The sequence below is a fragment of the Fukomys damarensis genome, unplaced genomic scaffold (genome assembly GCF_012274545.1).
Source record: "Fukomys damarensis isolate Sample0158 unplaced genomic scaffold, DMR_v1.0_HiC HiC_scaffold_23, whole genome shotgun sequence".
NCBI lineage: Eukaryota > Metazoa > Chordata > Mammalia > Rodentia > Bathyergidae > Fukomys > Fukomys damarensis.
In genome coordinates, this window is record NW_022900935.1 from 59,688,999 (window position 1) to 59,716,906 (window position 27,908).

Here is a 27,908-nt window from a genome sequence, read left to right on the forward strand (position 1 = left end):
AAAAAAAAAAAAAAAAAAGTGGCTGAGTATTATCTGGAGTTGTTTCTGCATCTTCTAATCTGTCCCATTGATCCTCCGGTCTTTTTTTTTTTGCCAGTACCATGCTGGTTTTATCACAGTACCTTTGTAGTATAATTTCAGGTCAGAGATTGTGATGTCCCTTGCCTTGCCTTTGTCACCCAGAAATGCCTTTGCTACTCTAGGTCTCCTCTGATTCCAAATGAATTTTAGCATTTTTTTTCTAATTCTGTGAGATACGCTGTTGGAATTTTGATTGGGATTGCATTAAATCTGTATAACAGTCTTGGAAGTATGGCCATTTTTACTATATTATACTATATTTTACTATATTTGTTCTTCCTATCCAAGAAAAAAGGATATCTTTCCAATTCCTGATAACCTTTTCAATCTCCTCTGTCCCTCCCTCCCTCCCTCCCTTCCTCCCTTCCTTCCTCCCTTCCTTCCTTCTTCCCTCCCTTCCTTTTCCTCCCCTCCCCTCCCTTTTTTGGTATTGGAGATCAAACTCGGGGCTTTGCATTTGCAAGGCAGGTGGCAGATCCACTGAGCTAAATCCCCAGCAGAGCACTAGTTTTCAGTGTAGTGGTCTTTTATTTCCTTCACTAGTTTGATTCCTAGGTATTTCATTTTTGGGGATGGTATTGTAAAAGATACTATTTCCCTAATTTCTGTGGCTGAGTTTGGTATTTGCATACAGGAGGCTATTGATTTTTTGAGTGTTGACTTTGTATCCAGCTATGCTACTGAATTTGGTTATAAGTCTAGAAGTCTTCTAATGAAGCTTTTGGGGTCTTCTATGTAGAATTCATGTCATCACAAATAATGATAATTTAACTTCTTCCTTTCCTATCCTTATTCCTTTTATTTCTTTCTGTTGTCTAATTACTCTGGCTAATGTTTCCAGAACGATATTGAACAAGAGTGGTGACAGTGGAAATCCTTGTCTTAGTCCTGATTTTAGAGTGAAAGCTTTCAATTTTTGACCATTTAGTATGATGTTGGCTGTTGGTTTTTCATAGATAGCCTTATCAGATTGAGATAAAGACCATGATACCAAATTTCTGTAGAGGCTTTTTTTTTGGTACAGGGATTGAACTCGGGCCCTTGCACTTGCAAGGCAGGCCACCTAACTGCTGAGCTAAATCCCTGACCCTTTTATTTTGTAATCATGAATGAATGGGTATTGGATCTTGTGGGGGGAGAGAGAGAGAGAGGGAGAGAGAGAGTGTTTGTGTTTGTATTGCCAGGGAACAAACTCAGGATCTTGTGCTTACCGTAGGTGCAGCCCCACTGAGCTACATCCCTGGCCTGTGGAATGCTTTTTCTGCATCTACTGAAAGGATCATTTGGCTTTTGTCCTTGGCTCTGTTAATATAGTATATGACATTTATTGATTTGCATATGTTGAACCATGCCTGCATCTCGGAATGAATCCAACCTGGTGATGGTATATAACCTTCTTGTGATTTGCTGCCTTCTGTTTGCCAGTGTCCTCCCTGCCCCTTACTGGGGATCAAACTCAGGTCCTTGAGCTTGTGAGGTAGGTGCAGCACCACTGAGCTAAATCCTCGGCCCTGTTTGCCCACATCTTATTGAGGAATTTTGTTTTGTTTTTTTGTACCGGGAATCGAGCTTGGGACCTTGCACTTGCGAGGCAGGCGCCAGAACCACTGAGCTAAATCCCCAGCCCTTGTTAATTTTGTTTAATCTTTCAACGAAACAACTCTGATTTATTGATTCTTTGATTCTTTGCATTGTGTTTTAGTCTCCATTTTATTAATTTCTGCTCTTATCTTTATAATTTCCTCCCTTGTACAAGCTTTGGGCTTGACTTGCTCTTTTTCTAGAAGCTTGAGTTTCAACATTAGGTTATTTGAGCCCACTATTTTCCTGATTGGGTATTCACCACTCTAAATTTCCCTTGTAGGACTGCTTTCATAGTGTCTCATGAGTTCTGGTATGTTGTATTGCCATTATCATTTAATTGTGGAAACTGATTTTTTTTTCTTTACTTTTTTTTTTAAGAATAGGAAAACTTCATTGAGGGAAAGAATGCTTCAGTCTAAGAGACAGAAAGGGGACCAGAAAGCAGGGTGCCCACTCACCTTACTTTTCAAAGTGTTTTCTTTTGGTACCTGGGATCAAACTCAGGATCTTGTGCTTTCGAGGCAGGCACAGTGCCACAGAGCTAAATCCCTGGCCCTCAAAGATGTTTTATACAGCAAAGCCATGTGGTGAGGTGGGTACAAAGTGGGACAAAACTGTAAGACCCAGTGGAAAATTACAAGGTGGGCCTGAGGTGGGGCAAAACCCTAACCAGCCAATAAGATTACAAGTTCAGTTACCCAGGTAATATTCATTAAACGGGGGAGCAAGTGACATAGCAAGCATACAGGGATTTTCGGTAAGGGTTGGGGGTCAGGGATATTTCCTCGAAAGGCTGGGTTAGGACCTTGGCCCCCTACCCAGGTGATTGATACCTATTTAGAATATCAGGCACTGCTTTTTATCCCAGGGGAAACACAAGGGTATAATACTTTCTCTCCTTTTTACAATTCTGGCCTTCAGTGAAATGCGTCTTGATCATCCTCCATGTTGGCTCCTTGAGGTCTGGCTACTTGAGGGTGGCCCTTTTTAACTGCCTACAGGATATCTAATTAACTTACCTATCTGCAATATTCCCCCATCTGAAGAAGTACCCGTAACCGCTGTGAGGGGGCAAAGGGCAAAGACAGCTTTGGCTACTTCTAGCTGAAGAGGGTTGTAGTTGTGATCAGAAGTTAAGAGTTAATCTACAGTGGGTTGCTGGGCGTGGTGTCACACGCCTGTAATCCCAGCCCTGGAGGCTGAGGCAGGAGGATCCTGTGAGTTTGAAACCAGCCTGGGCTACATAGTGAGTTCCAGGTCAGTCTCAACTACGTAGTGAGACCCTGTCTCAAAAAACCAAAAAAAAAAAAAAAAAAAAAAAAATCAAAAGAAGGTCATGTCACCTGCCTCTCAAGCGTTAGGTCCCAACTTCCATACCCAGTACAAAAAAATAAAAAGTGTAATAATGTGCATAGCCTAATTTCAATTACTTTGCATTTATTTAAGCATGTTCTGTGAGCTAGCATGTGGTCTCTTTTGGAAAATGTCCATGTGCAGCTGAGTAGAATGTGTATTCTAATGTTGTGGGGTAGAACACTGTAGACATCTACTAAGTTCATTTGTTTGAAAGTTTGGTTTCAGCTGGGAGTGGTGGCACACACCTGTAATCCTAGCACTTGGGAGGCTAAGGCAGGAGGATCGCCATGAGTTTAAGGCCAGCCTGGACTACCTAATGAGTTCAAGGCCAGCCTGAACTAAGTAGTGAAACCCTTTCTCAAACAAACAAGCAACAACAAAAGTTTGGTTCAGTTCTAATGTTTCATTGTTGGTCTTTTGTCTAGTTGATCTATTTGTGACAGTGGGGTAATGAGGTCCCCGTTAACTATTAGTGCTTATATGACTTTTCGTGTCTGTTAATATTTGTTTTCTATAGTTAGGTGTACTGGTATTTCCTGCATGTGTATTTATGATTGTTATTATCTGTTTCTTATGAATTGTTCTCTTGAGGTGACCTTCTCTGTCATTTTTTATCAGTCTTGGCTTAGAATAGCTACCCCTGGGAGGGGGATGTAGCTCAGTGGTGCCGTGCCTGCCTGGCAAGCACAAGGTGCTGAGTTTGATCCCCTTACCAAAGGGAAGAAAAAAAGAATAGCTACCTCTTGCTTTTTTTCCAGGTTCCGGTCACATGGAATAATTTGTTTTCCATCCTTTGACTTTCAGTCTGTGAATTTCTTTTTGAATTAAATGTGTTTTTCATGTGCAGCATAATATTGGAGCTTGCTTCTTGATCCATTCTGCCAGTCTGTTTTTTGACTGGTGGATTGAGACCTTTAACATTGATGGCTATAACTGGTATGTATTGACTTATTCTTTCCCCTTGTTTAATTGCTTGCTTGCATGGTGGATTCATGTTGTTGGGGTTCAAGGAGTTATACTCCTCATTATCTCTTTCTAGAATGTCCTTCAGGACGATGTGGAGTGCTGGTTTGGTGGTTGTGAATTTTTTCAGGTGTTTTTGTCTTGGAAGTATCTTCTTCCATCAATTTTGAAAGATAGTTTTGCCAGACACAGCAGTCTGTGTTAGAGGTTGTTTTCTTCTAGGGCTTGAAATAACTTAATTCCAAGCTTTCCTTTCACTTTGGTTAAAGTAATACAACAATACGATATACTAGGAAATGACAAACTGTGGTAATTGTTAATTTGCCACCTTTAACTGTATGAACTAGATTTGTAGTTATAAAACAAAATCTAAAACAAACCAGGAAATTGTATATAATAAATATGGTGATTTTACCCTCAGGGGAGAAAATTTAAGAGGTTGGGGGGAAATGCAGACAGAAGAGGATGAGATTAGAAGCAAGGCTGGAGGACAAAGAAAGATTACATGAACTTTGGGAAACTGGAGAAGAAGACAGGAGAGAAAGAAGAAATAAAAATCAGAATAGAATAGAACAGCAGCAACAAAAAATAGAAACAGTGCTCACACTCCTATAAAAACAAGAACAATCACAAAAAGAAGAAAACAAAAAAAATGCAAAAAAAGAAAAATAAAGCAGAAAAAAATGTGTACTTTGAAGTGTGCCTCTGCTGTCACTGGTAGAGTGGGCAGACAGAGACCATATCTGTGTTGACTATTCTCAGCATTCTACCCTTAGGTATATGGCAGTGTAGTAGATAATTCCGGCAAGCCTGTACCTTGAGTTCCACTGAAGTTCAGGCTGGTTTCTGGCTGTGAAGTTGTAACCCAATTTGTTGAGTCTGCAACACTCCATGTTCCTCATGCCTTGTGCCTCCTGTCAATTTAAACTTAGTTCCACTTCACCCTGACACTGGAAACTGCTAAATGGAGCCAGGCTGCAGCTGCTCTGCATTCAGCTCAGTTGGCTCCTCTCCAAGATAGTGACTGACCAAACACCCTCTCCTGGGGGATGTCTGAATCTGAATAACTCACTGCAGTCCGCTGCACCTCCTGCTCCATTCTACTGGTACTTTTCTCTTTGGAGGCTTCTGGGGTCACCAGTAGCCCCTATGTGTCTGCAGATTTGAGCCACTCCTTCCACACGGAGTCAGGGCTCAGGGAGAAAATGCTACTTGTTGCCACCTCCTGTGTTGAGATCTCTGTTTTCACTCCCTGTGGGCTTCAATTCTCAGTTTAAATCCTTGCTGACTTCCAGGGACCCACTTCCCTCCTCCTGGTCTTCCTTACATTGCTATATTTTAGTGTCTGGACACCAAATCTGGGAGAGGCTGTTTCTCTGCTGTTCACCACTCTGCCATCTTCCCGAAAGTTGGTTTTACATTTCTTAGTGGTTAAAAAAGAATACTTCATAATAGGAAAATTATATAACTTCACAAAAACCAGAAATAAACTTTATTTGAACCTGACTTTGTCTGAAGTTGTGCAGTGCAACTGTAGTAGAGAATAGTGGGAACACAGATTCAGCTTGACCCATCTCCTGGTATTGTGCTTAGTTTCCTGTGCCTCCTGGGTTAGCATTCCACAATATTTTATTTATCTTTTATTACTGGTGTAAGTCTCTTATGTCAAAACAAAAGATGAAGGTTGGGGATGTAGCTCAATGGTGCCGCATCTGCCTGGCAAGCACAAGGTCATGAGTTTGATCCCTGGTTCTGGAAAAAAAATAAACAAGAGATAACACAACTGAATGTCATACTTTGGGATGGGGGTGGTGGTGCCATACTGGGTGCTGGATCCTGGTCCATCATGGTGAGCTATAACCCCAGCCATTTTTTATTTTGAGACAGGATCTCATTTTGTTGCCCAGATAGAGCTCAACATGATCCTGCCCCTATCCCCCAAAGTGAGCATGCGCCATCATGCTGGAATATAATACTTTTGTTTCATCATGCTGGAATATAATACTTTTGTTGTTGTTTTACTTTTTGAGACAAGGTCTCACTACGTAGTTCAAGCCGTCCTTGAACTCACTATTGTAGCCCAGTCTGGTCTCAAATTTGCAGTGATCTTCCTGCCTCAGCCTCCCAAGGGCTGGAGTTACAGGTATATACTACCATGGCTGACCTCAAATATGTTTTTTATTTGTTTGTTTGGTGGGTTGATTGGTTGGTTTTTTGAGACAAAGTCTTGCTATATATTTCAGGATGGCCCTGAACTCACTTTATATCCCTGGCTGGCCTCAAACTTGTGGCATTTCTTCTGCCGTAGCCTCCCGAGGGCTGGGACTACAGGTGTGCGCCACCATGCCCGGCTTCAAAAATATGATATTCAAATCTGGGCATGGTGGTGCATACCTGTAGTTCCAGCCCTCGGGAGGCTGAGGCAGGAGGTCACTGTGAGTTCAAGACTAGTCTGGGTTACATAGTGAGTTCCAGGTCAGTCACAATTACATACATAGTGAGACCCTGTATCAAAAAATCAAAACAGGAAATAACAGCAACAAAAAAAGAACTGAAATTGAATATCATACTTTAAAGGCGCAATGGAATATGAATTATTTTGTTGTGGAATTGATAGCAAAATGTCTAAGAAAGATAATTGTGCTGAAAGAATTTATGATGACCAGACCAAACACTCATCACAATATTATCAATGCATTGGAAGGAAGTGGTCAGAAAAATCAGAAACTTTAAGCAAATTATGGTAGCATATGCCTATAATCCCAGCCACTTGGGATCCTGAGGCAGGAGTTGTCACAAATTTGAGTCCAGCCCGAGCCCCTGTCTTAATAGTAAAAAATAAGGTACCATGGATATAGCTTAGTACTAGAGTACTTTTCCTACCACGTGTGAGACTCTGTGTTCAAGTCCTGATATGGCAAAAAAGAACAAGAAAAATTAGGGAATTTAAGGGAATTTTTTCATCATTTAGAATTTCTTAATGGAAGTTAAAAATATAGATGAAGTCACGACTGAAGTAAGTTTCTAAATGGCTCCTTTGTTAGCTATGTAAAGAAAGCTTTTACTGACATTGCCTTAACTAGTGTTCAGGCATTTTCAGCTAAAAAAAAAATGTGTTTACAGGAAGCAGACTTATTTAAGAGAGTTAGCCTTTCAGCAAGAACAGTTGCTCAAAACGTTGAGTACATTGGAGATAACATTAGTCAGAAAGCAATGCAAGTGGTCCTGAATGATTAGGTCTCACTGGTAGCTTATCACATGCAAGGTACTGGATTTGATCCTCAGTACAGCAGAAATAAACAGAGATAGGTGTGTGGTGCACACCTGTAAGCACTCAGGAGGCTGAGATAGAAGGATCATCAGTATGAGGCCATTCGGGGATATATACCTGGTTGAAGACTAACCTGGACTACTTAGACCTCTGCCTGAGAAACGAGGCAGATGATCTCTCATTGCCTGTCTGTGTTGTCTGCCTGCCTGTCTGTCATGCCAAGGGATCAGATTCTGGGTCTCATACGTGATAGGCAAATAGCACTCCTTGGCTCTTGATGAGTCAACAAAATGTTACTGTTCCTATTTAGTTTTCGTTTATTCTCAGAGTGAAAGCCAGGTTCAAGGTGACCGGAAGAATTTGCTTCTGTGAATAGTATGCTTGGAACAACAGGTGAGAATGTTTTCAAAAAAGTTAAGAAACTACTACCCAGGTGTAGTAGTGGCACACACCTGTAATCCCAGCACTCAGGAAGCTAATGCTGGAGGATTGCTGAAAGTTTCAGGCCAGCCTGGGCTACATAATAAGTTTAGGGCCAGCCTGAACTACGAAGTGAGACCCTCTCTCAAAAAAAAAAAGAAAGAAGGAAACTAGTAACTATTTCAGTGTACTTTGGAGTATAGGCTGCTGATGTATATAACTGATGGTAAAAATATGTGTGGAGCACAAAAATATGTAATTGGACACATTTATAAAGCTTGTGAAAATATAAGGTGTTTAAAACCTTTGGTGGCCAGGTGTGGTGGTACTTGCCTATAAGCCCAGCACTTGGGAGCCCGAGACAGGAAAATTGCTGTGAGTTTGAGGCTAGCCTGAGTTGCATAGTGAGGCATTGTCTCTAAAAACCAAATAAACAAACTTTGGTTGTTCATAGTATGCATCAGCAGGTATTTTGCAGAAAATAATTTGAATTTAGCATGTTATTGAGCTTTTAGTAACAGTGATGAATTTCACTCACTCTTGAGGACTTAACTATTGCCAATTCCATGAATTTTTGTCAGAAATAGAAGCTGAAGGGCTGGATATGTAGGTCAGTGTTAGAAAGCTTACTTATATGCATGAGCCCTGGGTTCACTCTCCAGTACTATAAAAAATGCTATATAGGGCCAGGGAGTTGGCTCAGTGGTTCCACTGCCTGCTTTACAAGCGTAAGGGCCTGAGATTGATTCCCTGGTACCCCCCCGCAAAAAAGCGGTATATTCTGATATACCATACCAACCACAACTTGGTGACAGTAAAGATTGCTTGCGATTTTTTTTTTCTTTTCTTTTGAAACAGGGTCTCGTTATGGCCTTGAACTATGTATATAGTCCAAGCTGGCCTCAAACTCACTGCAGGCCTGAAACTCATTGAGGTCCTCCTGCTTCAGCCTCCTGTGTGCTAGGATTACAGGTGTGCACTACCATGCGCAGCTTCTTGTAATTTTTGTGCTCATGGCCGAGCTTGAAATTTTTTGGAAGAAGATTTGCTCACTGCTGCTGTAATTGAACACTGTAGCTTTGGAAATTAGCTTTTGCTGCAAACTTGATATTTCTTTTCCTTTTTTTTTTTCCTTTTTTCCTTAATTTATTTGTTTATTTATTCTTCTGGTACTGGGGATTGAACCCAGGGAATATTTCTTAATAATGAAGTCTCAACTACATAGTGAGACCTTGTGTCAAAAAAACAAAACAAAACATAAATAAAAAATAAGAATTCAACTTAAAATTACCAAGCAAAACAGTTCTTATTGCAAACTGTATGCTGCAGTTGAGTCATTTTATCTCTTCAATTGAAGAGTTTACACCAAACCTTCACCTGGAAGTGATTGAAAGAGAAATATTAAGACTAACAGAATTTCATAAATGTCATCTAAGATAATTATGTGCAAATCATATGTTCATGGACTGATAACAGGATTTGGCAGTACCTGTCTGTGTCAAAAGACATTTTTATAGGTAAAATACATAAACTTTTGTTACAGAGTTAACGGATTTTTTTTTGGTACTGGGAATCAAACTTGGGACCTTGTGCTTGTGAGTCAGGCAGAAGCACAACTGAGCTAAATCCCCAGCCCACTGAGCTAAAACCCCAGCCCACTGATGAATATTTATAATCATTTTTAATAAAAAGGATCCCTAACCTTGCAAAATTTCATTCCCCAAAGAAGTCTGTTTTTATTAGATCTGTATTATAAAAAAAAGTATAGTCAGCTATTATTGTTTAGTACATTTAACAATTGGTCCCTTAGGAAAGTTTTTCTTTTTTCTTTTTTTTCCAGGACTGGGGATCAAACTCAGGACCTTGGCGCTTGCAAAGGCAGGCGAGTTGCCATTGAGCTAAATCCCAGGCCCCAGGAAAAGTTTTCTGATGTCTGCTCTAGAGATGGTTGTGGAGGAGAGGTGAGGAGGTTAGTGGCAGCAGAGGAGGCAGAGTGAACCTAAGGCCATGCCAAACACTATTCTAGGAGCAGCAGAGAGATAGTAAATCAGCTACTTTATCCACGCTGAGACTCTAGACTTACGTACACTCAGTTTTCTGTCAGTCATATCTAGTACTATTCTGTCTATTCAGAATGTTTAATTTTTTTTACATTCCTGTCTGGAAGAGAACAAAACACTGACATGATAAATATTCAGAATTCTTGGTTTAATTTTGTTTTTTTGATACAGAGTCTTGCTGTGTAATTCAGGCTGCCCTTGAATTCAGCAATCCCCCTGCCTCAGTCTCCGGAATGTTGGGATTACAGGGGTGTACCACTACATCCAGCTGAGAGCTGCAGTACCTTGGACAGGATTAAAAAATTAATTGGAAATTGAGGTGGTCACAATTTAGCCCTTGATATAATACGTCCTTAACAGTGATGTGATGTACACGTCTTGTTAGTGATAAATGACATCATTGTTAGTTTAGTGCAGCAAGTGATTGAATTTGGATTTCATATAGCCTGACTTAAAGGACTGGGGATGTAGCTTAGTAGTAGAGTGCTTGCCTAACATGCCTGAAGCCTTGGGTTCAATCCCAGTCCTAAAAAATTAAAGAGAATGCTGTAAAAACTTAAGAGTATTGGGGCCGGGAATTTGGCTCTCTGGTTCTGCCGCCTGCCTCGCAAGTGCAAAGGACCCAAGTTCAATCCCCGGTACCAAAAAAAAAAAAAAAAAAAACCAAAAACTTAAGAGTATGATTAAAAAAATAATAATAAGTAGAAGTTACAGAGGTGGTGGTTCAGAAGATTCATTACTACCACCTAGCATGGTGGCGTAAGCCTATAATCCTCACTGCTCAGAAGCCTGAGGCCAAAGGATTGTGAGTTCAAAGCCAGTCTGGACAATTTATTGAGACCTTGTCTCCATAATAATAAAAAGGGATGACGGTATAACTCAGTGATACAGTGCTTGCTTAGTATGCCTGAAGCCCTGGATTTAATCTCCAGTATGGGGCTGGGGGGGAGAAATAATTTATTACCATTGAATTCTAAGGAAAGGGATATGAGGAGCCAAGGCAGGAAATTAAAGGTCTGCAAGGCAGCATGTACTTAGTTTGTGCTGGCTTGAATGAAAAGGAAAAGTAACAAACCTAGCTGGGCGTGGTGGCACATGCCTGTAACCTCAGCACTCTGGAGGCTGAGACAGAAGGATTGCTGTGAATTCGAGACCAGCCTGGGCTACATAGTGAAATTTAATAATAATAATAATAATAGTAATATAAGACAAAGCTGGAAAAATATATTGGTCTGGCTGTGTGAGACCTGAAATGCTAGGCTGAATCATGGGTATTTACTTGGTTTCTGGGAGAGGCTGAGGCTTTTTTTTTTTTGACAGGCTTCCTCTATATAATTCAAGCTGTCCTTGAACTCACTCTGCAGCCTAGGCTGGCCTCGATCTTGTGGCAATCCTCCTGCTTTATCCTCCCAAGTGCTGGGACAATAGGCGTGTGTCACCATGCCTGGCTTAGCTGAAGTCTTGTAAAATAAATCCGGCTTTTAAATTTGAGGCCTATCTGTTATCAAGAAATCAACCAATAACAAATACTGGAGGGGCTGTGGGGGAAAGGAACCCTTTTCCACTATTGGGAGGGTAGCTTGGTGCAACCACTTTGGAAATTCCTCCAAAAACTGAAACTAGAGGTTCCATTCGACTCAGCTATTCCCTTTCTTTGTTTCTTTTGAAAAAATTAAAAGCATCATACCACAGTGACATGGGCACACCCATGTATATAGCAGCACAGTTTGTAATAGGTAAACCTTGGAACCTTGGAATGTCTATAACCAACAAATGGATAAAGAAGATGTGGGGTTTGTTTTTACATAATGCAGTACTACTCTGCCAGAGAGAAGGATGAGCTTCAGACATTTATAGCTAAATGGATGCACCTTGAGACCATACTCCTAAGTGAGATAAATCAGACACACATGTTTAAATACCACATTGTTTCTCTGGTGTGAGAAGCTGAAAGTGGAAATAAAGACTAAAATGTACAAATAGATATTGGGAAATGGGAAGAAAAGTTCAAATGGGAAGGGGAACAAGGTGGGGGGGGGAAGGAAGGGACAAGAAAAAAATGAAAAAGGAAAAAATGGAAACAAAAGCTTTTGTACATAGGAGGGATTGAGGGAAAGGGGAGAATGGGGAAAAAAGAGGCAAAAGGTATCGTGTACAGGTACAAATTCCCTATGATGAGTGTCATCATTGTGTATGGCTAAAATGTACCAATAAATATTTTGCTATTAAAAAATAAATAGGGCTGGGGATTTGGCTCAATGGTTCCACCACCTGCCTGGCAAGTGCAAGGGCTCGAGTTCAATCCCCAGTACCAAAAAGAAAAAAAATTGTGGCCTAGGAAGAATAATGAGCACTGTGCAGCACAAACTGGACAGAAGAGAGGCCAGAGGCAGGGAGACCAGCTCGTTAAAAGGTTCCATATTCCTGAGAGGCACTGGGAATGGAAATGAGGTGTAAAATGATCTGCTGCCTTAGCGTTTGACCTTGTTGGTACCCATCAAGCAAAGTCCATCTGTGTGTGGCACTATGGACACATCTGTGCCACAGTAAGCAACTCCTAGTAGGCCCCTCGGGGCCTCTTCCTTTAAGAGCACAGAGTATGACCAAAGTCGGGACCACTTGGATCTCTTCCCATCTTTGGTTTACGGAGGTACTGACACCCAGCAGGGGCTTCACTCTGGATTGCCTCATTTAGCATATGCAGTACAGGACTGTATCTGGGCATGGCAGTGCGTCCCTGTAGTTCCCCTAATCAGGAGGCTGAGGTAGAAGATTGCTTGAACCCAGGAGTACCAGCAAGACTGTCTCAAAAAAAAGGAGGGGGGATGAAGAAAGGGAGAGAAAGAGAGCATGAGTTGGGTACTAACTCAGTGATAGAACACTTGCCTAGCATGTGTGAGGTCCTTGGTTCAATCCCCAGTATGGCGGGGTGGGGGTGGTTTCAACTAAATTGGAGTTGTAGGTAAGCAGTGGATTATTTAGTATGTCTCATGGGATGTGTAGGACATACTTAACACCTTCCTGCTGGCTTGAATCACCAGTGGGTATATGCATAACTATCCCATTGGGCAGCTTGTACCACTGCTGGTACAAACAGATCTAATCACTGTGGGTTTTTTTAAGACAGGGTCTTGCCATATAGTTCAGACCAGCCTTGAACTCATTGTGCAGCCCAGGCTGGCCTCAAACTTGCAGTGATCCTCCTGCCTAAGCCTCCCAAGGTCTGGAATTAGAGTTATACCCCACCACACCTAGCTGATCTAAGCACTTTTTATTGGTCCTTTTAGTAATAAAATTAATAAAAAGTCAGGGCCAGGGATTTGGCTCAATGGTTCTGCCGCCTGCCTCGCAAGCGCAAGGGCCTGAGTTCAATCTCCGGTACCAAAAAACAAAGCAAAACAAAAAAATTAATAAAAAGTCTATAAATGGACCCACCACAGAAGGAATAATAAAAAGAAAAATTTACCACTGAGCTTAATCTAGCTGTGAAACAAGGTTTTTTAGTGTCTTACATTGACAAAAGAGCATATACAGTTTAGCTATGTAACATCATACCATTGAATTCAAATCGGAGACTCCTGGAAGCCTGGAAGAGAGACATACAGATCATAGCCCCATTGTGAACATGTTCATGCTAGAAAGTAATTCACTGTTCAGCTGACAGTCCCGTGTAGCAGAGTATCCTCTCTTTCATTTTACAGTCCTAAGCATTCCTTATGTCTCTGTTTCTGGCTCTAGGGCTCAGCTTCTTCCCTTCATGAATATTCCTCTTCTCCCTATTTCCCACCTAAAAATCAGGAAGTATGTGTTCTTCCTGGGAGTGGGTATTATTGGCTTAGTAGTTTGGAGGATGGGCGCTTCAGCTCAGTGACTGGACTTCGTACCTTGGTACAGCAATTGGGCACAGCTTTTCTCTAACCACAGACTGGAAGACAGGAAGAAAGACCTTTTGTTCAAATGCCAAAGGGGCCAGAGGAATATCAGGCCATAGGGGGCCTCCCAGATTTCTGCTTGTCTCAGAATGTGCATGGAGTTTCAAGATGGTATCCCTGAAATGTGCTCCTGCACTCAGCTTCTCCTTTTTTGGACCTCTTAGCACCAGAGAGTCTCATTTCTGAGCCTGTAGTGTTTGCGTTGTCTAAAACACTGTTTCTTAAACTTTTTTTTTTTTTTTTTTTTGGTACCAGGGATCGAACTAAGGACCTTGCACTTGTGGGGTAGGTGGCGGAACCACGGAGCTAAATCCCTGGCCCTCTTAAACTCTTCATTCATTGGCACCTTTTCCCTTACCTCTTCTGTCCCAGCTTGGGTCAAGGATCCTTTTGGGTTTCTAAGGCAGGCATCCTGAGCAAACCTTTTTACAACCCTTCGCAACTGTGGTTAATTCCACCTGCTAGCTTCTGTGTGTCCTTAATGAAAATGTGAGCTTTCCAAGAACAATGGCCTACTCCTTTCTCAGGGTCACCATTGCTCAGCACTGCACCATTATTCAATAAATATGCGGTGGATAAATGCTGGGAATGGTGGCACAGGCCTCTAATCCCAGCTACTACTAAGACTAGGGCAAGAGTTTTGCAAGTTTGAGGGTAGCCTGAACAACTTTGAGATCTTGTCTCAATAGATGGGGGTAGTAGGGATGTAGCTCAATGGTAAAGTGCCCCCGAGTTCATTTCCCAGTATTGAAAGGGGATGGGCTGAACAAACAGCAAGGCTCCGATTGGAGGCTTCATTGCCCCATAACTCTCCATTTGTACCCTTTAGGATGCATCCTGTACCCCCATCTCTTCCCCACACACCCACATGCTTCACCACACTTCAGGACTGGAAAGATTTTTTAGTGCTTTTCATTATCAGTAGAGAAAAACCTATTGGATTTGCCCTTCCTTATGGCTAGGGTAGTAAGGCTGAAGGGATGGGGGCAGGGTCTTTGTTCCATGCCCATCAGATCCAGGCTCTGCTCTGAGCCTAGGCAGTTGGTTCAGATCAGGCTGCTTCTGCTACAGCTTCTGAGCCTTCTGCACCTATCCTCACTGGCACCAAAATGTCCAGTCTAGCCATTTGTTGCCTCCAGTGTTAGGCTTGGAAAAATAAAAATAACTGCACTGATTACCCATCCCCCTGACAGGGCCCTCCAGTGTAAGAGAGCTCCAACCTGGACACAGAAGGACAGTATGTTCTGTAAGGGAGTCAGTGGGCCTGGGCCCCTCCACTGGTGCTGTGTGGGAGAGGATATTAGGAATGCCTTGGCTATTACATGCAGGACAGAGGAGAGAGACATGGACAGTACACAAGACATCCGTCAACTCCACAGGATGGATATAGCCCCAGCTGCTGCAGGTCCTCTTTTATGAGACTACTAGAGACAGGCCAGCGATGGCTAACCCTTTAAGAGTTTTCAGTAGTACAACCCATTGTGGCACACGTGTTGTAGGTTGGCCACCACTGGGCTAGGCACACAGGGAGGGGTCTCTGTACTCATTCCCAAACACCTGTCCAGGTAGTACTATCAGATGTCTCTGGAACGGTGAGAGTCAGTTGTGTACCAGAGAGCTGGGCTTTCAGCTCAAAAGCAACACCTCTCTTAAGTGCTTATCTGCAGATTTCTCCCCTTGTTCCTCAGTTCCATCCTTGCTCATGGTGCAAGGGAGGCCTCCAGGAATCAGCATGTAGATGTGGGCACCAGTGACCTACAGAAAGCTTGGGAGACGCTACTCTTGTGCATAGCTTTCTTCCTGTGGTGAGTGGTTTGGCCTGGGAAGCCTTGAGGCTTCACAGCTGGCCACCATGGCAGACAGCTGACTGCTGAGGGCCATTGGAGTCATAGTTCTTGCCTTGCAGGCCGGCTTGGGACCTAGATATTGGGACAAGTGTGAATGCTGAGGTCCCGCCTTAGTCCTGGACCTCCCTTGGTGTCACAGTGAAACTGGTACCCCAAAGCAGGGCCCTCAGGGGACTTGGTGGCTAACCTCATGCTGAGAAGCAAGGGACTTCACTCTCCACTCTTGGCCTGCCCCACATGGGCTCTCTCTGCAGGTACCTGAAGGAGTTCCGCACAGAGCAGTGCCCACTCTTTGTGCAACACAAATGCACACAGCACCGGCCCTACACCTGCTTCCACTGGCACTTTGTGAACCAGCGGCGCCGCCGGTCCATCCGCCGTCGGGACGGCACCTTCAACTACAGTCCTGACGTCTACTGCACCAAGTACGATGAGGCTACAGGCCTCTGCCCGGAGGGAGACGAGTGAGTGCCCATGCTGCCCTCAGGAGTCCCAGTCTCCTGGGGAGGACTGGCTACAACCCAACCCACCTTCCTATTGGCTCAAACCTTACCATCTTGAAGATGCATCCTTACGTGTGTATGTGTTTGTGGGGAGTCCGTTTTCTTTTTCCTGCTATAAGGAAAGAAAAGAGGCCTTAGTTCTGCTAAGAGACCAAATGTAAACCAGAGTATACCCTGGGCCTTCTTTCATCTCCCTGAAAGGAGGTGAGCAGCAGGTGAGAAAGCAGAGCTTCATCTTTGTTTACCATCCCTCTCCATCATTCACATTAGCGCCTCTGCTCTACCTCCTGTCAGATCAGCAGTGCCATTAGATTCTCACAGGAACACGAACCCTTCTTTTTTGTTTTGTTTTGTTTTTTGTTTTACGAGACAGAGGCTCACTATGTAGCTGAGACTGACCTGGAACTTACTACGTAGCCCAGGCTGATCTCGAATTCACAGTGATCCTCCTGCCTCAGCCTCCCGAGTGCTGGGATTGCAGGCATGCGCCACCATGCCCAGCACGAACCCTTCTTTAGACTGCATGGGCAAGGGATCCAGGTTGGTTACTCCTTATGAGAATCTAATGTCTCATAACCTGACCTGGAGCTGAGGTAGTAATGCTAACTGTGAGGAATGTAATTTTTTTGTTTTTTTGTTTTTGTTTTTTTGAGGGTCTCACTATGTAGTTGAGACTGACCTGAAACTCACTATGTAGCCCAGGCTGGCTTCAAACTCACAGTGATCCTCCTGCCTCAGCCTCCCCAGTGCCACCACGCCCAGCAGGAATGTAATTATTATGTATCTGAAACATACACTAAAAACCAAACAGACAAATGAAAAACACTTTACCACAAACACACATAGCTGTCTGTAGAAAAATTGTGTTCCACAAAACTGGTCCCTGGTGCCAAAACAGGTTGGGGTCAACTAGTTTAAAGCTGAGCCTCACCAGTTCCCTCATTTGCTGACTTTTAGGTATTTTTCTGCAAGTCTGTGTAGAGAAAAGGTACAACAATAGTGGCAGACCTGACACCATCTCAGAGGAAACGTTTATTAACCCTGCTTGTCATTTGTTTCAACCTTGTAGAGGGGTGATGGCACACACTGTGGTGGTACAGTATGCCGGACTGTCCCTGCCCCAGCTCCTCTTTCTCACAGAGATCAGAGGCTTGCTGATCTGTCCCCACCCCCAGCCTGTTGAAGCACTCAGAGCATGAGGAACTTTGTTGAAGTTTGGTAGGGTTGACTGCTTCTCCGAGGACCCCCAATCTGGGCAGCGTTTGTCCCACCCAGATGTCCCTCTGGAGCATGCCTGCGGGCAGGCCAGGAATGCCAGGGCCTGGGGGCCACAGTAGGCCAGAGTGGAGCTGCGGTGGCCAGGTTGCTCATCACTGCATTCCTCAGTCACTCACTATATCCTTAAGGCCATGGTGACAGAGGGCAGGGTTGTCCCCAGAGCACAGGGGGCAATGTTGAGTAACCTCCACTGCCATATTGCAGGTGCCCATTTCTGCACAGGACCACAGGGGACACCGAGCGCAGGTACCACCTTCGTTACTATAAAACTGGAATCTGTATCCACGAGACTGACTCAAAAGGCAACTGTACCAAAAATGGCCTGCACTGCGCTTTTGCTCATGGACCCCATGACCTCCGTTCCCCTGTCTACGACATCAGGTGGGCTGGGTGCTGGGCTGGGGCAGGGGCCTTGGAGGCTGCTGCTGATTGCTGCAATGAAGGATGACACTACGTTTCTGCTCTCATGCCTTCTCCTCACCCTCTATCCTATCCTCTCCTTGCAGGGAGCTCCAGGCCATGGAAGCCTTACAGAATGGCCAGACCACAGTAGAGGGCAGCATAGAGGGCCAGTCGGCTGGGGCTGCAAGCCACGCCATGATAGAAAAAATCCTCAGTGAGGAGCCTCGGTGGCAAGGTATAAGTGGCCACAAAAATGGCCATTCCTCCTCCAGTCAGATGTCTGCCCTCTCCCCTGTTGCCCCATAGCTGCCCTAAGAAATTGACTCGCAACCACCTACTGCTTTCTCCAACTGAAGGCACTAGCTGGGAGGTACCCAGCCCCTCATCTCACTTTATACCATTTAAAAGGCACGTGCAGGGGAGTTTCCCCAGATACACTGTGTTCCCAAGATCCCTCCAGGCTTTCACGTGTGCGCACTTGTGCATTTATATGCATATACATGCATGTGTTCACTCATGGTGCCCTTTGGCCTCCCTAGCATTCCCATGGGCTGTGAGGAGATGGCCCTGCTCATGCCTCTCATGGGAACCTCAACTCCAGAACCCCTTCCCAGTGGCTTCTCCTTGTTTTCCATTCACTCTACTGCTGTTCTTGGGGTGCTCCACTTCCACTCCCTGACCCCTGCCCTCTGGACCCCTGTGCAGAAACCGCTTATGTGCTGGGGAACTATAAGACGGAGCCGTGCAAGAAGCCCCCGCGGCTGTGCCGCCAGGGCTATGCCTGTCCCTACTACCACAACAGCAAGGACCGGCGGCGGAGCCCCCGGAAGCACAAATACAGGTCCTTTGGCACCAGAAGGCCAGTCATGGGAGGGAGGAGTGGCAGGGAAAGGATCATGGCTGAGGCTGCTCCCACCATAACTGTCAGGGAGGTGGGGAGGCTGGCCCCTGGGGACTGTGGGGTCACAGGGCAAGGGCAGGGACCAGTAAGGATGGCCAAATGGCAGAAGAATGGTCCAGCTCTTGCATGAATGAGGACCCTGACCAGTAGACTCGGACCATTCAGTTCTGATCCTGTAGGGCATGAGCTAAAGCAGGGCCAGGTTGTGTTGTAGAAAGTGTAGTTGTGGCTATGCCTGTCTCTCTGTGGGCTGGCATAGGCTCGTTGCCTGGCTGAGGGGAGCAAAACAGTGTCTTCATGGTTATGCAGCCAGGCTAGGCCAGAGGAGCAGCCCAGCTCTGGCCCTAGTGAGGTCCTCATTCTGCACCTAGCCTTTTACATTTTGGTGCCTGCCCCTGTGAGGTGGGAAGACCAGAGAGGGGCCCTGAGCAGGGACCCAGGTAGTCCCTGATGTCATCCTCTCTTGCCTCCAACTGACTGTCCCCTCCCCTCTTTGGACCAGGTCGTCTCCTTGTCCAAACGTCAAACATGGGGATGAGTGGGGAGACCCCGGCAAGTGTGAGAATGGAGATGCCTGCCAGTATTGCCACACCCGCACGGAGCAGCAGTTCCATCCAGAGGTGGGCTCAGAGTGAGGGCTGGCTTCCTTAGGGGCTGTGGGCTTGTTTAACATATCCCCTTAGAAGAAGCAAGGAGAGAGGTAAGGAGGGTAAGGGCAGATAGATGTTAGCATCCTGGAGAGATTTGTGGGGAGTGCCTGGAGGTGCCCTGTACTCCTCATTGTGCAGCCTCACTTGTTCTGCAAACAGCCCTCTGTTGAGTTAGTTCCTTGAGCTACCTGACAGGGAAGACATGGGCTGAGCATAGTAGTCTGGCCATTCTGGGATTTGCATTGCTACCCATGGTGCTTAAAATCCAGAGACATCAGGATTTGTTTTCCTTTTTTTTTTTTTTTTGGGTCAAGGGATCAAACCCAGGGCCTCCACACATGCTAGGTAAGTGCTGTGCCACTGAGCTACTTCCCCAGCCCAGTACCAGAATTTAAAAAATAAGTCCCCTTTTGTCCTGTCCTAGGTCAGATCCTATGTCTTATACATTAGGCAAAGAGGCATATACTGCCTCTGTCCCTGTTTCCATGAAAGCCAGGACCTACAGACAGCAGCGTGGAAAGTTCAACCCAATACAGTTACCCCAGCCCGAGATCTCCTGGCAGGGGCTGGGTTGAGCGCAGCTGTGTGCTGCTTGGGAGTTTGGCTGGCCCAATGCCAAGAAAACACTGGCGGCAGAGCCCCTACCAGGGCTGTCAGCAGAGTGGACCCCTTGGTGTGGGCTGGTTGGATCTGTGACCCTAGAATAGAGGGCACTGTGGTGGTGGTGGTGGTGAACTTCCTTGGGAGTTTGAGTAAGAGGTTGGTAGGGGGCTGGGGTGTAACTCGGTGGTAAAACACTTGGCCTAGCATGAATGTAGCCCTAGGGTCTGATCCCAGTACTGAAAAAAAAAAAGTGGTGGATTGACAGACTAGGAAGAGTCCAGTGGAAGGTGTGGAGTGGGGAGAAAGGCCAGCTCATCTTTGATAAAGGAAGAGGAGCCTGTCACTCATGCAGCTGAGCCTGACCATCTCTGCTCTGCTCTGCCCCTTCCAGATCTACAAATCTACCAAGTGCAACGACATGCAACAGTCAGGCACCTGTCCCCGAGGACCTTTCTGCGCCTTTGCCCACGTAGAACGTAAGCTGTTCTCATTGCCCTGCGGCAGTACGCTTTTCTTTCCTAACCCTCTGCTGAGACTCAAACAGGGACATGGCTCCCGGCAGCACACCGCACATGGGCATCCTTGTCTGCTAGTAGTGGGCTTGTCCATTCTCTTTGCCTCTCTGAAATTGGTAAATTTAACTACCAGGACTTGATGCCCTGGAGTTTGCAAGATCATGAGATAGAGACTGCAGGGTCTGTCCTCCTGGTTAGGCACTCTGCCTCCCACAGCGCATGGCAGATCCCACTGGCCACTCCACGTCACCAGTGGCAGGCATCACTACTGCACCCCAGAGCTCTTCCCTGCTGTGCTCTGCTCAGGCCTCTAGAGTAGAGCTTTCCAGTGTAAATGAAATGTGGGCGGCTAGTCTGATCCCCCTTCGGCATGTGCTCCTTCCAGCTGCTCAAGCTGGAGTTCTTTTTCTTATTTTCCTCTGTTAAGGGCCTGCCAGGCATTAGTCAGCTCCCCAAGCTACAGTCTCTTACCATTTTCTCTTTCTGATTAAAGCTTTTTCATAAACAGAGAAATAAATAAAACGCAGTCCCTAAATATCATTTTAAAGTTTCTAGTAACATGCCAAAAACAGCTGGCGTGGACACACCCATAAGCTCAGCACTCAGAAGGCTGAGGCGGGAGGATTGCTGCAAGTTGGAGGCCCAGTTCAAGGCCACCCTCAACTACATAGACTCTTGCTGAAAGAGAGAGGGGGGAGAGAGAGAGAATTAAACAAAACAGGTTCATTTTATTGATTTTTTTTTGAGACACAATCTTGCTGTGTCATTCAGGCTGGCCTCAAACTTACAGTAATCCTCATCCTCACAGGTGCTGGAATTGTAGATGTGCACCACCATGTTTGGCAGGTTAATTTTAATGACATTTTTATTTAGCTCAATATAAAGTGTTATAATTTCTATAATCAATATAAAGATTATCAAGATATTTTACCCTTTTGTTTTTTGTTTTTTCGAGACGTGGTCTCACTATGTAGTTCAGGCTGGCCTTGAACTTACTGTATAGCCCAGGCTGACCTTCAACTCATGGTGATCCTCCTGCCTCAGCCTCCCAGTTGCTGGGACTATAGGTGTGTATCACTATCCCCAGCTAAGATATTTTACCTTTTTTTGTACTAAGTCTCAGATCTGATACGTACTTTAACACCCACGGTACATTCACATTCAGACCAGCCATAGGCACAGCACAGGTCTAGATGTTCAGTGTCACACTCCAGGCCAACACCTCAGTCTTGGAGCTGGGGGTAGACATCTCTTCCTGCTGTAGGCCACTGCTCTGGTTCCCTTAACCTGTTTCCAGGCCTAGCCCTGTCTCTGAAATTAGAGTGAAGAATAAATAAACCAAGGGCCAGGGATTTAGCTCAGTGGCACTGTGCCTGCCTCACAAGCACAAGATCCTGGTTTGAGCTCCAGTACTGAAAAAAATAAAATAAAATAAAACCAAGGCCCTTTGGAACAAGAAGTATATCAGAGTGCGGAGGTGATCTGCAGTAGGCACTGGGCCCACCTGATTGGATTACAGAGCAGTGATTAACAGCTCAGGCTGTGGAGCTGTACACAGCCAGGTCCAGGTCCCATCTCTTCTGTCTCCTAGTTCTGTCACTCTAATTTTTGTTTTTTTTGGATTTCATTTTTTATTTTTTTGGTACCGGGGATCGAACTCTGGTCCTTGGGCTTACAAGACAGGCAGCGGAACCACTGAGCTAAATCCTTGGCCCAGATTTTTTTTTTTTAATTGTTTTTGTTTTTTTGAGACAGGGTCTCTTTGTAGTTCAGGGTGGCCTCAAACTCATGGCAATCCTCCTGCCTCAGTCTCCTGCGTCCTGGGATTACAGGTGTGCACCACCATTCCCAGCTAACCTTGGTAGATTTAATTGACTTTTCTTACCTGTAAAATGGGAACCATAGCACTCTTGAAAGGCTGAGGCAGGAAGATTGCAAGATGGGCAATTTAGCAACTTTGAAACCCAGTCTCAAAATTTTTTAAAGGCTGGGGATGTAGTTTAGAAGAAGGCTCTGAATTCAGTTCCCCAAGTACCACAAAAAAGTAAATAGGTCAGAATGAAATGGAGACCATGATACTATGTGTATTTTTTTCATCACTGTGGAGATTCACAATTCATGCAAGGTGCTGGCACAGAGTAACGGCAGAGCACACAGCATTGATTGATTTGATGTGAGAACCTTCTTTTTAAGCACCAGGGGTACATGGTCTCCTTTGGAAGATAACCAGGAGCATTTTTGGAGGCACTGAGCTGGCTGAAGAGCCTGCTGACCCCTGCCCCCCTCTTGCAGAGCCACCCCTAAGTGACGACCTGCAGCCTTCCTCAGCTGTATCCAGCCCCACCCAGCCAGGTCCCGTCTTGTACATGCCATCTGCTGCCGGAGACTCGGTGCCTGTGAGCCCCTCCAGCCCGCATGCCCCCGACCTCAGCGCCGTACGTGCCTGTCCTGGGGAGTGGGTGCTCCCCCAACCCCTCAGCCTGTGCTTGGGGAGGAGCCCTGGTATTTGTTCTTGAGCTAAAGGGTTTTGTCTTTCCTGCTCCAGGGATCTTCTGTGTCATAGTGGGGGCAGGGTTGTATCTTCAGGTCCTGTGTTGATCATCCTGGGACAAAGCCTTCAGTCACCTCCCTGCCAAACTCTCAGAGGCTCAGGGTGCTTATTGCAACCCAGTGATATTTGAAGATGGAACCAAGCCCCTTTTTGAAGACTCTTTGAGGCAGGGATGGAAATGGGTGAGGCCCCAGCCTGTGTCATGCTCACCAGGTCCCGTCCTTCCCTGCAGCTCCTCTGCAGGAGCAGCAGCCTGGGCAGCCCGTCCAACCTCTGTGGCTCCCCACCAGGCCCCAGCCGGAAGCCGCCAAACCTGGAGGGCCTGATCTTCCCTGGGGAATCCAGCCTTGCCCCTGTCAGCTATAAGAAGGCTCCTGGCTTTGAGAGGGAAGACCAGGTGGGAGCCGAGTACCTGAAAAATTTCAAATGCCAGGTAAGGGTTGAGGAGGGCATCAGAGAATGCTTAGCCCAATGAGCTGCTCCTTCTGCATGGGGTGAAGAGCTTGGAGGAGGGGCCTGGCCCTGCTCTGGATAGAGGCTGGGCGCTAGGACTCCTTGTCCATAGCCTCTGTAGGACTGAGCAGTGAGTAATGTTGCTGTTTTCCAGTTGAGGACAGAAAAGTTCAAGAGACCACGCAGCTTCCCCAAGGCCACAGAGCCAATCAGTAGCAGGGCAGCGTTCCTACTAGGGTGACAGGGTGCATTTTGCCTGCCCTCTGTTGCCTGGATGGGCTGGCAGGGCCTGAGGGAGCAGGTCACAGCAGTCCCTAACTGGGCCTAGTGCACCTGTCTGAGGCGCAGAGTTACCTGGGAGGAGAGGGGCAGCTCCCTGCTTAGAGTCGAGGAAGGATTAGCATTGGGTTGGGTGTCGCGTGACGGGGCCAGTGTCTGCCGGTGTCTGACAGTGCTTCCTGGTCCCTCCTCCTCAGTGGTCCACAGCAGGGCCAGTGGACTGCTGGACTGGGAGCTCCCAGCACCACATTTACCTCCTTCCTAACTTTTCTTTCTCAGGCCAAACTAAAACCCCACTCAGTAGAACCCAGGAGTCAAGAGCAGCCTCTGCTTCAGCCCAAACAGGTACAGTGCTTTTGATCCCTTGCTTCTATCCTGGTATCTGTCATGGACAGGACAGACCCAGAACCCCAGCAGGCATCACTCTGCCCACATTCGAGGGACTAGACTAAGGTGGGCTCCGGCCCAGATCCAGAGGTTGGGGATTAGGTCCTGGAGCCCAGCTCTCCTTACTCACCTGTCAGTCAGAGGTGTTTAGGGAGCATCGCACTGTGCCAGGCACCACACTCCTTCTCCACTGCACTAGCAGGGCCAAGTGACTTCCAACCTTACCACAGGTGTGTTGGGGGGTGGCTGCCTGAGTCTCCAGGTTGGGGCAGTGGTGTAATCCCCACCTCTGGTCTTCATCAGCTCATGCCCTCCGCCTCCGGCCATGGCCCCACGGGCAGGCTGCCCATTGCCTCTCCTAATTCTCGTTGCAGGACGTGCTGGGCATCCTCCCTGTGGGCAGCCCCCTGACCTCAAGCATCTCTTCCAGTATCACCTCCAGCCTGGCAGCTACTCCCCCCAGCCCTGCGGGCACCAGCAGCACCCCTGGCATGAATGCAAATGCTCTGCCCTTCTATCCTACCAGCGACACAGTAGAGTCGGTCATAGGTAATCAGGCTGGATGTATGTGAGCCCAGCATTGGGCCTGGAGGCGGGGACACCAGGTCTGTGAGGTAGACACAGGTCCGCGCGTCAGTCCCTTAGAGAACTGGTCTAGGAGTGTCAGGGTGGGCACTCTAGGCTCTTTGAGCTAAAGGGGAATGAGTGAGTTGCACACCTGTAATCTCTCAGCTCCTCAGGAGGCTGAGGCATGAGAATTGCAAGTTTGAGATCTTGTCTCTAGCAGTTTAGCAAGATCCTGTCTTGACGTCTTTTTAGTGTTGTTTTTTGAAACACAGTCTTACTGTGTAGTCTGCGGTGGTTTCAAACTCAAGATCCTCCTGCCCAGGTCTCTTAGAGTGCTGGGACTATAGGAGTGTGCCACCATACCATACAAGACCCTCTCTAAAAGCAGGGCTGGTGATGTAGCTTAGCATAAAGCCCTTAGTGTCAACCCCCAGTACTGCAGTCAATGAAGAAATTAAACAATAAAACAACTAAATGGGTGTGGTAGCACATGTCTGTAACCCTAGAACTTTGGGAGGCTGAGATAAGAGGATTCCAGATTCAAGCCCAGCCTCAGTAATTTGGTGACTTAGTTGAGACCCTGTCTCAAAGACAAAACAACACTAAAAAGGTGGGTTTTGAGGATATAGCCCAAGTGCAAGGGGCTGGGGTGCAACCCCAGTACCACTAAAAAGTTCAAAAATTAGAAAGTAAAGTCAAAATGTAAAGTCAAGATTAGCTCCAGGAATTCTTTCATGTAGTTAATTTCCAAGACGTGATAGCCCATCCCCATTCATTGCGTTACTAGGTGTAACAGTTGTGCAGTGAACAACCTACACAACTGTCCTCAGAGTACTGGACATTAGAAATCAGTGTCCCTGGACTGTGGTGTAGTTCTCGGGGACAGTGTGTGCTTAGCATGCAGGAAGCCCTGGATTCAATTCCCAGTACTAAGATGTTAGTGTCCATTTCTTTTATCACTCATTTGTGCCACCTGTGTGCCTAATCCTATGGCAGGCACTCTGGGAAGACAGATGATGTGGGGTTTTGCTCCGTTGGAGGGAATCTGTTCCTACCCACCCACCCTAGCCAGTTCAGGGGAGGGCACTGGCATTTGTCAAGCACTCAGTATACACTATTCCTGGAGGGCCCAGACACCTGCTCACCCCCAGCAAGCTCTGAGTGAGGCGCATACTCTGTAACAGCTCTGTCCGAGACATTGGGCTGGAACTTGATTCCTTCTGTGGTATCAGAGGTGGCTGCAGAATGGAGAGAGAGATACCTGAACTGGACTAGACAGCGTCAGGAGTCCGTGTTGGCAAGGGAGAGTCCAAGCAGAGGTGCAGGGGAGCAGGAGATGAAGTGGCAGAAGTCAGTGAGGGCCTGGAGCCTAGAGCTGTGGCCCTTGGGAGCCCCACATCGGATCTCTCTGTGCATAGAGTCTGCCTTGGATGACCTGGACCTGAATGAATTTGGGGTGGCTGCCCTGGAGAAGACTTTTGATAACAGTACAGTGCCCCATCCCAGCAGCATCACAGTCGGTACTGGACAGTGGTGGACAGGGTGGCTTGGAGGGTGCTCTCCGCTCGCTGTTGCTTGCCTGGCCTCACCAGCCGCCCTCTCGCCCTCTCTTACAGGCGGCAATCTGCTACAGAGCTCTGCGCCTGTGAACATCCCCGGCTCCCTGGGCAGCTCCGCCTCCTTTCACTCGGCATCCCCATCTCCTCCTGTCAGCCTCTCCTCACATTTCCTGCAGCAGCCTCAGGGCCATCTGAGCCAGTCAGAAAACACATTTTTGGGAAGCTCAGCATCGCATGGATCCTTGGGTGAGAAGACTGGGAGGGGAACCTGGCTAGAGGTTAGAGTGAGGCTTTGGACTGGGAGATTCCACCACCCCTGCCTTTGTGACTGTGAATGAGTAACTGGGTCTCTCTGCCTACGTTTCCTGTAGTGTGCAGTGGGGTTGTGGTTGGGAGGGTTAAGTAAATGCTGGGAGGAAGTGCTAGGTCAGGTCAGGGCAGTAAGAAGCAGTGTGGTCTCAAGAGTTGCCCAGGTCAAAGCCTAGTCTTCAGTGCAGTTTTAGCCCAGTCAAAAAGGTGGGGATGAGGGGCTGGGGATTTAGCTCAATGGTTCCACCACCTGCCTCACAAGGGCAAGGACCTGAGTTTGATCCCTGGTACCAAAAAAAAAAAAAAAAAAATGCGGGGGTGGACCTCAGTAGGAGAGTACTTGCCTAGCATTTACAAGGCCATGGATGGGTTCAACCTCCAGCACTCCAAAAACAAAATTGGTTAGTCACCCAGAGCTCCCAGAGGCTGGTCACACAAACCAGGGTGGCAGTAGACCAAGGGAGAAGTGGGAGCAGGCCCACCCCATGCTTAGAGTACCTTTGCTGGCAGGCAGAGCCACTAGGGAGATACCAGAATCTAGCCAAGAAAGCTATTTGCCCAGCCCTGTCATCACAGCCAGGGCCTCGTTTCCTCATCGGGCTGTGGTAGTAGTGTCCCCAGGGTAATGAGGGCACAGAGCATTTGACAGTCCCAGCCACATGCCTCTCAGTGGGCAGTATTGGCCTCTACAACAGCTGTTCAGAGACCAGAAGGACAGCCCTGAGGATGCCGGGCCTCTCAGAGGGACTGAGTCCCGAAGTTCTGACCGGGTGCAGCCCTTTCTCATCTCCTGGAGGTTTGATACATCTTCCAGTTTGGATGGGTTGTTCTCTGGTGTGGGCTGTGTCTGCATATGTGTTAGAGTTACATTGTGTGCCTGTTCTGGGGGTGTCTTGACGTAGCCCCTGCTGGCCCCATATATCCCCTCACCAGCTGAATCTTGGAAACATTCATAGATGCAAGTGTTGGCTGGATGGCCTCCACCATCAGGGCAGGAGACAGAGTAGTATAGACTGGGAATCTGCCAAGAGTGATGCCAGGAACCTCACTGGATGGAGTAAATGCCACCTACATGAGGATGGGAGAGGTTTGGGTGGGCAGAGCTTGCTGCCAGTGCAGTGATCTAGAGGTCCCCCCTCTGGGACAGACAGATGGGCTCAAAGACCGCACACACCACAGGTGCTCTACAGGACAATGCCCCTCTCATATGAGTGCACCTGTTGCTCCAGGACAAAATGTCTGAACTGGTTCTGGAACATCCTGGCTAAATTAGTGAAAAAGGTAACAAGGAAAAAGTCACTAGAATATGTGTGGGCATCTGCTTGGTGTGGTGGCACATGCCTGTAATCCCAGCACTCAGGAGGCTGAGGCAGGAGGAGTATCATGAGTTTGAGGCCAGCCTGGACTACATAGCAAGACCCTATCTCAAAAAAATAA

The 27,908-nt window shown here is 46.6% G+C and overlaps 1 protein-coding gene across 3 annotated transcripts in view; it reads left to right on the forward strand.

The window, feature by feature from the left end:
* The window catches only part of Unk (unk zinc finger), a 44,438-nt gene that overhangs the window by 11,936 nt on the left and 4,594 nt on the right, over nucleotides 1-27,908 (forward strand). For 2 of the 3 annotated variants that reach the window (XM_010618420.3, XM_033767352.1), the window contains exons 2-13: nucleotides 15,769-15,978; nucleotides 17,500-17,676; nucleotides 17,802-17,932; nucleotides 18,403-18,538; nucleotides 19,101-19,218; nucleotides 20,243-20,327; nucleotides 22,659-22,801; nucleotides 23,150-23,350; nucleotides 23,929-23,994; nucleotides 24,411-24,585; nucleotides 26,022-26,123; nucleotides 26,220-26,408. In XM_010618420.3, coding sequence (XP_010616722.1) covers nucleotides 15,769-15,978; nucleotides 17,500-17,676; nucleotides 17,802-17,932; nucleotides 18,403-18,538; nucleotides 19,101-19,218; nucleotides 20,243-20,327; nucleotides 22,659-22,801; nucleotides 23,150-23,350; nucleotides 23,929-23,994; nucleotides 24,411-24,585; nucleotides 26,022-26,123; nucleotides 26,220-26,408 — 1,733 coding nt within the window. Of the gene's footprint in view, nucleotides 1-9,604; nucleotides 9,637-15,768; nucleotides 15,979-17,499; nucleotides 17,677-17,801; nucleotides 17,933-18,402; nucleotides 18,539-19,100; nucleotides 19,219-20,242; nucleotides 20,328-22,658; nucleotides 22,802-23,149; nucleotides 23,351-23,928; nucleotides 23,995-24,410; nucleotides 24,586-26,021; nucleotides 26,124-26,219; nucleotides 26,409-27,908 lie in introns of those variants that run through there. The other variant, XM_019206676.2, reaches the window with a different exon arrangement.